Source organism: Erinaceus europaeus, chromosome 3 (genome assembly GCF_950295315.1).
Source record: "Erinaceus europaeus chromosome 3, mEriEur2.1, whole genome shotgun sequence".
NCBI lineage: Eukaryota > Metazoa > Chordata > Mammalia > Eulipotyphla > Erinaceidae > Erinaceus > Erinaceus europaeus.
In genome coordinates, this window is record NC_080164.1 from 26,881,649 (window position 1) to 26,897,434 (window position 15,786).

Genomic DNA, 15,786 nt, shown 5'->3' on the forward strand with positions numbered 1-15,786 from the left:
TGCAGGACTGTTTTCTTTCTCTAGACCTTCTTACGCCAGGTCCCTGTCTGCAGGACGCTCACACCACAGGAAGGTCATTTTTGTCCTAGCTGCTCTGAAAGCTTCCAGGAGACCTGCTTCTTCCCGCTTCCACCAGCAGGGGGTGCACCACACACAAATGCCTCATAACTTTCCTGGTCAGGAGCAAGGAGATTTGTTTTCTGTCCCCAAGCTCCAAGGGACTGGAGCCAAAATAAGGATGTCTTTTGGAGCTGCCCTCGCATCGTTTAGGACGAGATGTGAGCTTAGCCCAGCTGCCTACCCAGAGGCACCCCCAGCAACCCTGTCCCACTTCAAGTCTACAGCAGTAATGTGTTAGCTTGTTTGCTTTTGTTGATGATGATGATGTTTTGCCACCCAGGGTTATTTCTGGGACTCAGTGATGGCACTACAAATCCACCATTCCCAGCAACTAATTTATCCTTTTTTTTTTCTTTTTCTTTTCTTAAATTAGAACAGAAAGAAATTGAGAGGGGAGGGGAAGATAGAAAGAGAGAGAGAGGGAGTCGGGCAGTAGCACAGTGGGTTAAGTGCATAGAGGCCCATGTCTGGCGTTCTGTCAGCAGGTGAGTACAGATAAGGGCTGGGAGATGCTCACCTGAGCGAGCTCAGGCCTTCTAAGCCCTAGGCCCCGGGTTTGAGCCCAACACTACATGGAATTGCCATGTGGATGGCAAATTAGTGTTGTGGTTTCTGTCTCTCTCTAAAAAATGAGAATAGGGACTGGGTGGTGGCGTACCTGGTTAAGCACATGTGTCACAGTGCTCAAGGACCGGGTTCGAGCCCCTGGTCCCCACCTGCAGGGGGAAAGCTTTGCAAGTGGTGAAGCAGGGCTGCAGGTGACTCTCTTTCTCCCTCTCTATCTCCCCTACTGTCTCAGTTTCTGGCTGTGTCTATCCAATAAATAAAGATAATAAAAAAAAATTTTTTAAAGGGATGAGAATAAAAGTTGGACTGAGACTGGTGGTATGGAGTGCACAGGAAAGGCCTATGCTCATTTGAGCAATAATTGGAAATAACTAGAGAGAAAGATACCTGATGGGAGAGCAGACACTTTGCCATATCTGAGGACCCACAAGATCCTAGTCCCCACTGGCAGGGGAGAAGCTTCATAAGCAGTGAAACAAGGCTGCAGGTGTCTCTCCTCTCTCTATCTCTGCCTTCACTCTTGATTTCTCTCTGATCTATGCAATAAATAATAAATGAAATATAAAAAGAAATGATAAGATGAGAGATAAAAAAAAGGGGGCAAGGGGCTAGATGGTGGCACACCTGGTTGAATGTACATGGTACAGTGCTCAAAGACCTGGGTTCAAGCCCCTGGTCCCCGCCTGTGGGGGGAAAGCTTCCTGAGAGGTGAAGCAGGGCTGCAGGTGCCTCTCTTCCTCTCTTTGTTTTATTATCTTTATTTATTTATTGGACAGAGATAGCCAGAAATTGAGAGGGAAGGGGTGATAGAGAGGAAGAAAGACAGAGAGACGCCTGCAGCCCTGCTCCACCACTTGTGAAACTTCCCCCCCTGCAGCTGGGGACCAAAGACTCGAACCCAGGTCCTTTCACACTATAGTGTGTGCACTTAAGCAGGTGCGCCACCACCCAGCCCCTCTCTCTTCCTCTCTATCTCCCCTTCCTCTTGATTTCTGGCTGTCTATCCAATAAAGAAATAAAGATTGTTTTTAAAAATAAATAATTAATTAAAAATAATAAAAGAAATAAAAGGATCAGTGGAATCACGTAGGTGCAAAGCCCCAGCACAAACCCTGGCAGCAAAAAAAAAAAAAAAAAATTAGAAAGAGATGGGTTTATGATGGCAGTGATAGTAATTCAAATGTTGCCACAAGTTGAGAAAGACCTGCATGGAGGTGTGTGTTAGTGGGGTGAGTGTGGAAGGAGGGCTAGAGAGAGAAGCAATAGAATTCCATGCTGTGGGGCAGGTGGGAGCTGGACAGAGCACGCAGGTGGTCCCACCTGGAAGGCAGCCTCGCTTTGTGTGGCAGCTGTAACAGCGTGGGCGGCTCAGCATGGTCATCCTGCTGGGCCACTCAAGATGAGTGACAGGTGGACACTGGCGGGGACTGAATGTGGGGACATAGAATTCATGATTATGGAGGCAACAGGAGGGTCATATCCCCTGGGCCCCCAGCATGCATCGCTCTAACTGGGCTCCCGGCACTCAGTGGCCACTACAAGTCCAGTTCAGCCCTGGGACTCTTTCCTGCTGGCTGTTTTAGTCCAGCCTGGCAGCCTAGACACTTGCTTTGTCTTCTCCCCATCTTTCCCTATCTTCTTCTCTCCGCCAGACAGGAGTGGCCCCCACACTGGGTGTGCCTTTTGCCATCCGACTTATGTACGGGGGTCTGTGCTTTAGAGCGAGCAGCCTGAGGCTCCCCTCCAGAGGGTCCGAAGAGCAGTGACTGCATTAGGATCTATGCATGTGAGCTCGCAACCCCCAGGACCTGGGCCCCGTGGTCTGCACTCTTTGGTTACTATGGCAATGCAAGAGAGAATGATAAACCTGCTCTGGGAGTATCTGCAGATTAAAGACCACCCCTAAAAAAAAAAAAAAAGAAAGAAAGAAGGAAAGAAAGAAAGAAAGAAAGAAAAAATGAACGAAAGAGCGAGCGGAAAAGCAAAGCTCTGAAATAGCACAGGCAGCAGCACCTGTGCTAGGGCCCGGAGAAGCAGTGTAGCCCGCTTTTAGAGCAAGCAAACTGCTCAGCAGACCCTGACCCAACCCATTACAGTCAGCTCATTCTCTCTGCCCACACAGCTGTCTTCCTGGTGCTAAAACAGCGCTTCCTGGGATGCATCACACCAGAGATGTGGGGTACCTGGAAGGAGTGAGGACTTGGGGAAAGGAAGGGGGGCATCTGCAGACATTCCCTTTGATTCTTATTTGTTCTTAGCTTGGATATTTGATTTTATTTCCAAATGGCATTAAAGGAGACAGTGACATGTCCATGTTCCCTAAGGAGGGCAGGGACTGGTTGACTGGGTCTGTTTTTCAGTTTGAGAGATAGGGATAGGGTTCATCCCAAGAGGCTCCCCATGTGTGATGTTCTGGTGACAAGAGTGCCCTCCCCGGATGGCTGGAGGAGGAGATGGCTGGCCCAGTGTCCCTGTCACTTGCTCACAGTATCCTGGACCCTGCCTGGGTACAGCCCAACATGGGCAGCTCAGGCTGTCTGTAGGTACTCTCATGCTGCCCAGGCACAAGCTTACGTGAGCCCCGTGTTTATCCTCCAGGTATGCCATCCTGTGTGGTCACGTCTCTGAGTACGAGGGCTTACAAAACAAGATCAACTATGGACACCTCTTCAAGGTATTTTTTTCATATGAACAATGTTTCAGTGTGGCTGCATGTTCTATCAGCAGGAAGCTGTCAGGCCAGGAGATGGCTCACCCAGAAGGATGGACCTTATGGTGCAGAAAACTGAACTTGAGCCCAGGCAACACACATAAGTGCCATTCCAACTCAGTGTCACCAGGGCTGGGTGCCATGGTGTCTCTCCCCTGTCTGTCTTTCTCTCTCTCCACCTCTCTCTCTCCCCCTCTCTTTTTTTAAGATTGCTTTTAATATTTATTTCCTTTTTGTTGCCCTTGTTATTTTTATTATTGTAGTTATTATTGTTGTTGTTATTGCTGTTTTTGTTGTTGGATAGGACAGAGAGAAATGGAGAGAGGAGGGGAAGACAGAAAGGGGGAGAGAAAGACAGACACCTGCAGACCTGCTTCATCGCTTGTGAAGCGACTCCCCTGCAGGTAGGGAGCCGGGGGCTCGAACCTGGATCCTTAGGCTGGTCGTTGCGCTTTGCACCACATGCACTTAACCCACTGCGCTACTGCCTGACTCCCTCTCTCCCTCTCTGTATCTCCCCCTCCCCTCTCAGTTTCTCTCCTGTCAAATAAAGGGAGGAATAAGGGAAGAATGAAAAGAGAAAAGAAAAGAGAGGAACGGAAAAAATGGCCACTAGGAGCATTAGATTCATAATGCAGCCACTGAACCCCAGCAATGACCCTGGTGGCAATAAAATTTTTTTTTGCTAAGGTATAAATCAAATCGCTCAGTCCATTAGTCTCTAATCGCTCAGCTTTCAGTCTCTGAATTTATTTAGATGAAGGACGGACCCTCAGCGGAGGAGGGTCCGGAGCTGCCCGGTGATGACAGGTCACGGCGGCTGTCTTAAGTCCTGGAGGAGCCTGGACAAGGGCTGTTTCCTCAGAGAGGGAGGTCCCATCCCTGGCACCCAGAGAGCTCTTGGTACCCCTCATGCCCACTGGGTATGGGAGGCAGAGCCCTGCTGGGCTGGATGGCTGCTCATTCTGCTTGGGCTCCTCTGAGCAGTACTGGGGTCCCGCCCTCTGCCTCCTCACCCTGCTCTTTGCCCTGCTCTCTAGCCCATTATCTGACCTGTGAGCTTGCCTCTGACCCGAACATGGAGCAAGGCAAACATGTGACTTGAATGTTTCCTTCTTTCATGGAGTGTGCACAGTTTCCCCACTGCAGGCTGCTCTTTCATTCAGAGAGAGAGAAACAGCAGGCAGACTGTACCACCAGAGTTTCCTCTGGTGTTATAGTACCTCCCATGTGGTACCAGGGCTTGAACCTGAGCCATGTACCTTGCAAGATGAGATATCTCTCTGGTCTTGGATGTTTTCTTCTCCTTCTCCCTCCCAACCCCTCCCCAGGGTTATCATTGGGGTTCAGTGTCTGCACAACCCCACCATTCCCCGTGGCCATTTTTTGAATGTGTGTGGGAGAGACAGAAAGAGAGACACCTGCAGATCTGCTCCACTGCACATGAGGCTTCCTCCTGCGGGTAAGGATGGGGCTTGAACCCAGGTCCTCTCATATGGTAACAGGAGCCACCCTCTGGCCCCAGATGTTCCCTTTTGTAAGCTATTTTTTTTTAATTTGTGATAAATAGTGGTTTACAATATTGTGAGATGACAGGGTCTAGCATACCCACCACCAGAGAGTTCTACGCCTCCCACTAACGGTAACACCATTGTGCTCCTGAGGTCAAAGATGTGGGTTGACAATGTATTTTTTTTTTCCTTCAGGTGCCTGTGTTTCAATTCTTTATATTCCCCAGATGTTTCCTTTAAGCATGGTGCCAGGGAATGAACCTTGAGGCTCACACATGTCTGATACTACAGAGCCGCCTGCCAATCAATCAATGTTCACTCTCATTAGAGAGTTAAGGCAGGGAGAGGGAGAGTGCAGCTGCCCTGCCATGCCTGGAGCTCCTAGGTGCTGTCCTGGCATGGCTTGTACTGCAGGGTAACTGCGGAGCCTCCCAGGGAAAGGCAAGTGCTCTGCCCTCAGCCGCCTCTCCAGCCAGAACCTTCTTTGTGACGGGGACGCTTGGCTGAGCTTCTCCGTCACCTCCCACAGTCTGAGTCACTGTCCAGGCTGCCTCATGAGCAGTTGCTTTTGCTCTTGGTCAGCGCTCAGGTCTGGGTGTATGAGGCAAGGGGTGAGTGGGGCAGCCACACTGGGAAGCTCCCCCTGTCGCCCCGCGCACAATGTCCTCACCCAGCCCCACTCAGCCCCACCTGGGCTCCTACAGTGACGCTGCTTCTGGGTTTTCTTGCAGGAGCATCTGGACAAGGCGATTGAGCTGCTGCCCGAGGAGCCCCTGCTCTATTACCTCAAGGGGAGGTACTGCTACACGGTCAGTGGGTGCTCGGTGCCTGGATCTCTGGGGTGGTCTGAGTGTGCTCCCTCCCTGAGCTCCCCAAGCTCCCCGAGCTCCCTGTGCTCCCCATGCTGCTGTTCTCCTCGATAATTTTAGATTTAACCTGCATGAGTATTGGCCAAAAGAACCACATCCTGCATTGCCAATATGTGTGTTACTTCTGTGCTGTCCATGCCCAGGGCTCAGGACCTGCCTCCTTTTTTTTTTTTCTTTCTTCCTGTAACTGAGTACCCATTGAACTTGATTTCATAACCTCTGCTTTGAGAGCCCATAGAGCGGTGGAAAGGAAAGCACTATGTTACCACCACCTCCAGTACACGGAGACTGCATGCATTTGTTGTGTATGGGTCTGTATTTACATACCACACAGACACACACACTTAGCTAAGGCCGCTCGTTCAGAAAGGTAACAGCTTCCTAACATGCTAGCCTCCACCTGCAGGTCTCACAGCTGAGTTGGATTGAAAGAAAAATGGCTGCAACTCTGTTTGGGAAAATACCATCCTCAACAACAAAGGAAGCTTTAGAGAATCTCCTCAAGGTATTGTTGTGTGCTCACTTTCACGTCATGCTGCTGGCAGGCTTCCTGCCCTTGCAGTCAGGGGCCTTCCTCTGCCCTACGTTGTGGCTCTAACCCAGGCCCTCCTTCTGGCCTGCTGTTTTAACATTTGCACAAGGTGAGTTGGCTTTTTAAACTAGACTTTCTCAGAGCACCAGGCAGCAGCTGCAACCCTTCTGCCCAGTCCCAGAGTGGCTGCCCATGAGTGTGCAAAAACAAGTGTTCCCTGACAGCTACACGCACTGCCTCAAATGCTCCCTGTCGGTACAGGAAACCAGGTGGCATCAACAGCCTAAATCCATAGGTTGATTTGGCTGACAATTGGTTGACTGAACTGTTTCCTCTGCACTTGTGTTGTTTCGATGTTGTGGGTTACTGTCCTTTCTGTTTCTCTTAATATCAGGCTGAAGACCTAAGTCCTGGTTTTTCCAAGAGCAATTACATGTACATAGCCAAGGTAATGAAGACTTCCTATGTTAAGGTCACTTTTGATTGATTATGTGGCTTCCTTTCATGTTGAGTTTCGGTCTCGCTTTCAGTGTTACTTCAATCTGGAACAGAGAGACAAGACTTTGAAGTTCTGTGACCTGGCATCTCTGCTCCCCTGTGTCACCAAAGCAGTAAGTCCCACAGGTGACCCTGCATCTTCCTGTCCCATCCTCACTGTCCCCACTCTGAGTAGAGCTCATGGCTGGTGTAAACATCTCTGGACATTTCTAAAAACCACACGAGTGTGGCAGCCTTGGTTGACCTCACAGTGTCGTTCCAGGGGCACTTTGTCACAAGCCATCACATGTCTGGATGGCTCCTTGCTCATCACTCAAAATCAGATCCCCCCTCGCCAAACAAGGCCCCATTGGCCCTATCTGTCCCCCAGTCCCCTGATAGCAGCCACTGATTTGGCTGATTTTTATCTAATAGCGTTTGTTTTATTCACTCATGTTGTCTCTTCCTGTAAGGTACATACATGAATTCATATGATGTCTGCCTGCCTCTTGCTGTGTCTTGACTTATTTCACTAAATCCAACACCCCCCAGATCCATCCACGTCTTTGCAAGTGGCAGAATTCCATCGTTCTTCACAGCTCAGCAGCTGTTTCATTGTGTTCCCCGACCACACCTTTATCTCATCACCCATTGGTGGCCACCTAGGTTTTTCCAACTCCTGGCTCTTGTGACTGCTGGGGGGGGGGGGGGAGCGGGGTGCACTTCAGAAGTATTTTCTGTGTCGTAGCACCTCAAGTACATGGGGAAGATGAAGCCTCGTTGTGTCTGTGTTCTCTTCACAGGACATGGAAGCAGAAAAAGAGGTGAAGAGATTAAAAGCTTCCTTGAAAGGGTAAATAAAAGAACTTACTCTTCAACAAATCAGATGTGGTATGCTAAACTTTTAACCAGGTCAAAGTTGTGGTCTCTCTTCTCTCATGTAAGGGTAGCGCGCTCAGCCTGAAGGCAAACCCAGCTCTGCAAAGCAGCCCCCCCAACACACACACACACACGCACACACACACACACACACACACACTGTAACACAGAGCCCATCACATCCTGTGGAGAAATCTCTTTCTATAATGTCATTTCAGAGTGGTCTGTAAGCTTGTGTGCTTTCTATTTTTCCTACCAAGAAACTACAGCCTTCAGAATATCTCCTTATATGAAATATTGAAGTCAGTGCAACTCAAGGAACTCTTACTGCTGCCTCAAGGAAGATGATATATGACAAAATCATCTCACTGATGTGCATGACAAAGGGAGGAAGAGAACATGAGCAAGATGTTAATAGAAAAAAATAACACAAAAGAGGAAACACAGTGTGATGAGTGAGTGGTCAGAGAACTGCAGCTGCGTTTACAATATGATTCAGAGCTTGTTCTTTCAACAGAACAGGCAGAAACTAGCTCAGCAGATAGAGATATAGGACTTACATGCCCGAGCCTCCTGCTTTGATCCCCAGCACCACCAGTGCCAAAATGATGCTCTGACTTCTCTCTCTCTTTCTCCTCTCCCTCTCCCTCTCCCTCTCTGCTCCTCTCTCCCTCTCTCCCTTTCTCTCTCCTTTCTGTATGAATTAAATAACAGAGTGAATCTGAAAGTATCTGTGAATTTGACACACTTGACACTTTCTCTAGCAGAATGCCAGCAGAGGAAACCCCTCTCCTCATAGTAACACTGTGTCCTTCCCTCCTTCAAAGTGACACCAAGCCCTGCTGGGGCTGGGAAGCAGTTCACACTGCAGGCCCCACACAGCAGAATCATGCCATCAGAAGAAACTCCATCAGTGGCGAAGTAGTGCTGTGGTATCTCCCCCTCTCTCTGTCTCTCTCTACTTCAGTGTTCAATAATGGAGAAGAAGAGGCCCAGGAGCAGCAAAATCATGTGTGTGCATCAGAAAAATGGGCCCCCTGCTGGCCCCGGGCACGGCCAGTCTTCCTCAGACCATGTGAGCGAAGGCTACAGAGTGACTGAGGTGATAGAGCACCCCCTCCCAGAGCTGGGTGTCGTCCTCGGCATTCTCCTCTGTGGGCTGTGACACCCAGTCTAGTGAACCTCCCACAGCGTGACCACAGGAACCAGAGCTTCCCTCGCTGCTCACTGCCCTCCCCATGCACTACTGCTGACCAGGGATGGAAGGCAGCGTCTTTGAAATGACTCCCTTGTTCTGGGACCACGGTATAGGTCAGCTGCCACCACAAGGGGCACAGATGCCCAGTTCTTCAAGGGACTTCACTCTTGACCTTGGAGAGGATGCAGTGTTTCCAGCCAGGACTTTGTGTTCTGACAAAGAAGGTAATAAATCTGATGTTACTGCTTCTCCTAAAGAAATGTCAAAGAAGAAACTCGATGTCCCACTAAACTCTTCTAATGGCCACACCCTGCTGAAGTAGACCGCTTCTTTATGCGTCAGAGTTGTCAGCAGGCTTTTATTGTTCTTTTTGTGATATTTTGTCAAGTTTGAGTTACAGATAAAGAAAGCAGTGTTAGCAGCTGGATGGGACCAAAACAAATCTAGATCACCTTCTCTTTTGACCAGGAAGCAGTTTAGACACAATGGAGAAGTAGCAGATGGGCTGAGAGAACTGGTCAGCAACCCCACTCAGGCCGAGGTCCAGGCCCTGGCATTTCCTGTCCTGGAACTGTCATTTGTGACCTAAACTGGGAAGAGTGTCTACCGCTGCTTCCCCCAACCCTTCTAGGGCTCAGCCACTGGCCTCTTTGTAGTTTGAATCCTACTTCCGGGCTTCAGCTTCCAACCTGGGTTTTAACAGCAAGCTCATTCCTATAGCTCTCCGTGGTGACCTTAACCCCGGGATCAGCCTTGGTTCCCACAAGTTGGAAGCCTGGGGCCTAGAGGGTAACCCCTAGACCCCTTCCTCACTGCTGACAGTTTGGAAAATAAAGCAGTGACAGAGATGGTGCTGCTTCAGAGGCCAAGTCCCACACCATGCACACACAGTGGTAGCACGTAGATTTCACATTTTAAAGAACTTCCTTAATTTTTTTTAATTAAAAGGGAGTAAATCATTTAAAGGAAAAGCACAAGGAATCATCTGGAAAAGCAATCTGAGCAAATCGCCTTCCTTGATCACACTTAATGGAAGGGCTTGAGAAAAAAAAATGCCATTTAGTTTAGGAATTTGTGAGTTATTTGTAACTCGGCCTCCTTTTGGAAGTGGAAGAGCCCTTGGTGGTTCCTTATTTTTCAGAATCTATGCCAGTTTCTCTTTGGAGCTCTGTCTGCATTTCAGAGAGGCAATGGCAGGCTTCCACTGTCTCCAGGTTTCCATAGGCGTCAAGTCTTTGTTCTGGTCAGCTTTCAATGCAGGAGCAACTAACACGGCTCAGTGCCCCAGACCCAGAGTGCCAGAACCTTCTGCCTTGTCAGTTCCCACAGGTCTCTCAAATTGTCACACTGCCTCTCACAGGCCTGGCCCCCTCACTGAGACTGTGATCTGTGTCACACTTGCAAACCCCCTCCCGCACCGATTGTCCCCTTTGTTTCACTGGGCTGGCTGGAGAAATTAGGGTGCGCTTGTCGGAAGGCCCCCAAACTCTGTGCTCTTAACACCCAGCTTCTGGCAAAGAGGACAGCTTGTCCAAGCTGCAGAAACACCCCATGTCTTCACACCCCAACTCCGTCTCAGGGGTTAAGGGGTAGGGGCTCTCCTGGAAGCTCTGGCCCCACAGTTAACAAGGGGCCTTCCCTCAACTCTGGGTTTTGGGGGGAACCAGGAAAACCAAGTCAGGTCTCAGAAGAACCACCTTCCCTCCCCCCCCTCCACACACACACATGCCAAGAAAATGGGGCACATCCTGGGCTGAGCCTAGGATTCAGTCCCTGGCCCCACACAGGAGGTGCTAAGACACAGGGGTGGGTAAGGTCACTCCAGTGCTATGGTATCTCCTTCCCTCCTCTCCATCTCTCACTTTGAGTGAAAGAGCAGTCCCTAGACCAGTGGCATTGTGCACGTGTGAGGTTCAGCAAATAAGTAAATAAAAAAGTTGAATTAAATGTGCAACATATATATATGCATCTATATAAGTATGTACATAATTACACATTTCATTTCTATATCTTGTATGCAAGCCTTATATGTGTGCCGTGTGTGTCTGTTTATGCACATACAGAGAAATCAGGGAACACCAGTGACTGCGGATATCAGAGCAGATGTTCCCAGTGAGCCCAAACTTCGTCCAGGAACTTTATGAGATCCCCTGCACACACACACTCTTCCTCAAACCAGCCACAGCCTGCCCAGCAACACACTCCCTGGAAGCCTCCAACCACTGTTTTGAGCTTCTGCGTGGCCTGGTTCCATTTAAAAAGCACACGTCCTGGTTCAGCGAGCAGCTGCAGGAAACCAGTCAGCTCATAAAGAGAATGTGGTGGTCACTGCCCACCAAAGAGTTACCTCTCCCTCCAGCTCTCTCGCCTCACTTCTTGGGGCGGCAAGGAGCACCAGCAGAGTCCTGCGCTGGGGAGCCTTCCTTGGTGACACCCCCCACACACAGGATTTCCATGTAGGGGAAGCAGTGGTCTCCCCCCACTCCCACCTTTCCAGGCCTGGCTGTAGACGGGGACTATACCACCCCTTCCTCCCAGCCCCCTCACTTTTGCAGAGGCTTGCTAGGTGCACCCACATAGGAGGGAGAGGAGGGTGGGAGAGAAAGAAAGTTCCACTGTCAAGGGCAGGGCTTCCATCTGGTTTTGCCATTAGGGGGCAGCCATTCGGAGCTCCGTGCTCAGCTCCCTGAGACTAGGGGCTCAGAGGGAGGGCAGTCACCTGTTACCTGGATGGACATCCCATGGAGCTGACACCACTCACAGCACCTGCTCAGTAGGGGCCCACCCGGGGGGGGGGGGGGCTCAGGAAAGAAGAGGACAAACCAAGAGAGACCAGAACAAGGACAACAGCCCAGCAGGGCTCACAGTCAGGGGACCTGGGTGCACCCAACTCAGAGACTCAGAGACAGAGGGGCACCTGGAGCTCTGAATCCTATGCCTAGGGCCCAGGCAGTGGCACACCTAGTTAAACACCCATGTTACCATGCTCAAGGACCTGGGTTTGAGCCCCCACTCCCCATCTGCAGAAGGGAAGCTCATGAAACAGGTCTGTAGAACTTACTCTATATCTCCCCCTCCCCTCTCAATTTCTCTCTGTCCTAGCAAACAAACAAACAAACAAACAAAAATCCTGCGCTTATCAAGAGTGAGTGAAAGGTTGGAGAGACAGCATCAGAGATCTGCAAAAAACTCATGCCTGAGGCACCAAAGGTCCAGATTCCATCCCCAATAACGTCATCAGCCAAAGCTGAGAAGGGCTCTGGGAAAACTAAAAAAGGGGGGTGGGGGAGAGGACAAATGTTTTCCAGAGCAGCTCTGGGAAAACATGCACGGTTTCTGCGGGTTGTTGTTGACAAATCCCCCACAGAAGTTTCCAGAACCACCCTAGGTCTCAGGGGTGGGTGGGCAGGCTCTGCTTGGACCACAAATGGCACCACAGAGAGCCCACCACCCCACCTCTCTGCCAGCGCATACCCCCACCCCCTTTCCCTCAAGGTCAAAGCCGAGAGCTAGAGCTAGGGAAGAAGGCAAGGCAGCCATGGGCATTGGGCAGAGTCCTGAAGGGAAATAATGGTGGTTCTGCAAAAGACTCTCCTGCCTGAGGCTCTGACGTCCCAGATTCAATCCCCAGCACCACCATCAGCCAGACATGAGCAGTACTCTGGTCTCTCTCAGTATCTTTCACTCTGTATTTGTCTCTCATTAAAATAAAGCAAAATAAATAAATGCATATGTAGCAAGAGAGACAGCAAAATGAGGCTCTGAGGTCCCAGGTTCAATCCCCAGCACTATCATCAGCCAAAGCTGAGCAGAGCTCTGATCTCTTTATTATCTCTCAGAGAAATAAAATATTAAGAAAGAAAAGAAAGAAAAAAGGGCGGGGGAAATAGCATAATGGTTCTTCTTCTTCTAGCGTTTGCCCTTCTTCCGTAGCCAGTCAACAGCGTCAGGTTGAGCCTGATGTAAAGTTTCGAGACCTCCTTTGAATCTGGAGAGGTGGCAGTCGTTGACAATGTGAGTCATGGTCTGTCTGTAGCCGCAGGGGCAGTTCGGGTCGTCTCTGGCTCCCCAGCAATGGAACATAGCGGCGCACCAGCCACGGCCTGTTCTGTTCGATAGCAATTGAGGAGGGCCCAATCATAACGTGCTAGGTCAAAGCCGGGTTGATGCTTGCAGGGGTCTGTGATGAGATGTTTGTTCTTTACCTCAGCTGACTGAGGAAACTCTGTTTCCAAGAGTCTGGAACAGAGAAGTTCAGTGTAGGCGTAGGGGACCAGATTGGGTGACGAGATGTCAAGCGTTGAACAGGGTGGGCGAAGATATCCGCGTATATTGGCAGGTCCGGTCGAGCATAGACGTGGGAAATGAACTTAGATGATGCCGCATCCCGACGAATATCTGGCGGGGCGATGTTGCTAAGAACTGGCAGCCATGGAACCGGGGTGGAACGGATGGTTCCAGAAATTATCCTCATGGAGGAATATAATTTGGAATCGACCAAGTGGACATGGGGGCTACGGAACCATACTGGGGCACAGTATTCTGCAGTGGAATAGCATAATGCCAGAGATGATGATCGTAGTGTGGAAGCGCTCGCGCCCCATGAGGAGCTGGCCAGTCTTGCAATGATGTTATTCCTCGCGCCCACCTTTGCTGCAGTTTTTATGAGATGTTCGTGAAATGACAGGGTGCGATCGAGAGTAACGCCAAGATAGACTGGCTGGGCTTCATGCCGGATTCTCGTATCGCCAAGCTGCACATTAAGCTCACGTGAGGCCGAGGCATGGTGTAGATGGAAAACAGATGATACCGTTTTTGCAGTGCTAGGGATTAGTCTCCATTTTTTACAGTAATCAGATATCAGAGACATGTCTTTCGTGAGTGTTTCCTCGAGGATGTCAAACTTGGATGCCTGAGTTGCACAGCAGATGTCATCGGCATAGATGAACTTCCTTGAAGAAGTTTCTGGAAGGTCATTGATGTAAATATTAAATAGCATAATGGTTATACAAAGAGTCTCTCATGCCTGAGGCTCTGAAGTCCCAGGTTCAATCCCCTGCACCACCATAAGCCAGAGCTGAGCAAAAAAAAAGTATATTTAAAAAAAGATTTCATTTTTAAAAATTAGGAAAATGGTGGTGGTAGGAGAGAGGAGGAGAACGGGGTGTTTCTAGGCCCTCAGAAGGAAGTGGGAAGCAAGGGGAAGTGAGCAGGACAGCAGGTAGCTCTGGAGGTGGTGGGGGTGGGGAAGCAGCTCTGAGTTTGAGGTCACTCTGCAGGCACACAGCTGGGTGGGCCAGGAGGCCAGAGCCACAGCCAGAGCCAGGCAGCCAAACAGGAAAGGCCACCTCGCCTCCATCAGCTCCTTGATAACCAGTAATCGAATCTGAGGGCGCTATCCTGCACAGCTAGCCCCCTGAGACCTGGTAGGAAGCCCTGACCCTCAAACACAGTGAAAGCTACTTCCTTGGTTAGGGCCCAGGCTGCATATCCCAGAGATGCCCAGCCAGAGCTCCCTATGCTGTGACACAGGGCCCTGTCACCTGCAGCTCCAGTCCCAGCTTCCTGTAGGGCACCAGGCAGGCATGAACTGGGGATCACCAGCAGGAAGCCATCTGCACACTCCATGCCACTGGGGGAGGCAGAAGCAAGCCTGGTTCTTGCTGGCCCACGCCATGAAGGGCAGAGAGGTTCTTCTTCAGCCTAGGGCAGGGGTGTGGGGGCATCCCCAAGCTTATGACCAGTGAAGTGAGATGCAGTTTTTTTTTAAACAATTGCATTTCTTTTTTTTTTCCAAAGATATATTTATTTATTTATTTTTAACAAAGTCAGAGAGAAATCAAAAAGGAAGGGAGAGATACAGAGAGAGAGAGAGACACCTACAGCACTCTTTCACTATATGTAAAGCTTCCCCCCCTGCAGGTGGGGGTTTGAACCCCAGTCCTTGTGCAGGGTAGCATGTGGGCTCAACCAGGTCTGCCACCACCTAGCCTGTTTTCTTTCTTTCTTTTTTTTTTTTAGGATTAGTTTTTATGAGTGAGAGAGAGGCCAGAGCTCTGCTCTGCTCTGGCATGAAGCAATGTAGGGATTGAACCCAGGCCCTCTGAGCTACCCCCCACCATTCCGCCTCAGGCTTGTCACTCATTTCTTTTCTGGTGATTTTCTTGTGATGCAGTGCCATCCCTTTCTTCACAAGGTGCTCAGGGGAGGGTGCCAATCTCTGCCTTCACCAAGGATTCCGGCAGGCCGGGGACGCCACCAGATGCTCAGAGCAGAGTCCACTTACCCTACATTACCTCAAAAGGACAAAGACCTTTTCCAGAAAAGTTGACAGTGTTGGAGTGACCACATTTTCTTTGTTTTTAAAGGCTCTACTTACTGAGAGAGAGAGAGAGAGAGAGAGAGAGAGAGAGATGCCGGAGCACTGCTCAGCACTGGCATAAAGTGGTGCTGGGTAGTGAATCCAGGGCCCTCAAGCTCTCAGGCATGCAAGGCCTGTCCTGTGACACACAGAAGTATCTCCCCAACCCAGAACTCACTCCTGGATTGGCTCAGACTTGAAGACTCAAAGACTGGCCCAGTGGCAGAGCTGCTGGGTCCCTATTCTCCTTTCAGAGACTGTGCCATCTGGAGGGTGATAACTGACAGAGATGCAAGTACAACAGCAGAATGAGGGCAAACATCTCTGACTCTGGTGTTTAAACAGTGACTCTCTGGAGAGGGCCAGATGGTGGTGCACCTGGCTGTGTGCACACATTACTATGCGCAAGGACCTGGATTTGAACCTCCAGCCCCACTTATAGGAGGAGCAGTTTACAAACAAGTGAAGCAGGTTTACAGGTGTCTCTCTGTCTCTTGCTCTCACTCTCTATTTCCCTTTCCCTCTCTATTTCTCTATCCAAAATAAATTAAAAAATTTTTAA

At 50.0% G+C, this 15,786-nt stretch overlaps 1 protein-coding gene across 2 annotated transcripts in view; it reads left to right on the forward strand.

The window, feature by feature from the left end:
- Positions 1–9,171, forward strand: part of RMDN2 (regulator of microtubule dynamics 2) — a 31,325-nt gene extending 22,154 nt beyond the window's left edge. Inside the window, exons 6-12 of one of the 2 annotated variants that reach the window (XM_060186905.1) lie at positions 3,286–3,361; positions 5,640–5,717; positions 6,184–6,282; positions 6,704–6,757; positions 6,840–6,920; positions 7,590–7,639; positions 8,633–9,171. In XM_060186905.1, coding sequence (XP_060042888.1) covers positions 3,286–3,361; positions 5,640–5,717; positions 6,184–6,282; positions 6,704–6,757; positions 6,840–6,920; positions 7,590–7,639; positions 8,633–8,642 — 448 coding nt within the window. In that variant the 3' untranslated portion in view covers positions 8,643–9,171. Of the gene's footprint in view, positions 1–3,285; positions 3,362–5,639; positions 5,718–6,183; positions 6,283–6,703; positions 6,758–6,839; positions 6,921–7,589; positions 7,640–7,925; positions 8,482–8,632 lie in introns of those variants that run through there. The other variant, XM_060186904.1, reaches the window with a different exon arrangement.
- The last annotated feature ends 6,615 nt before the right edge of the window (positions 9,172–15,786 follow it).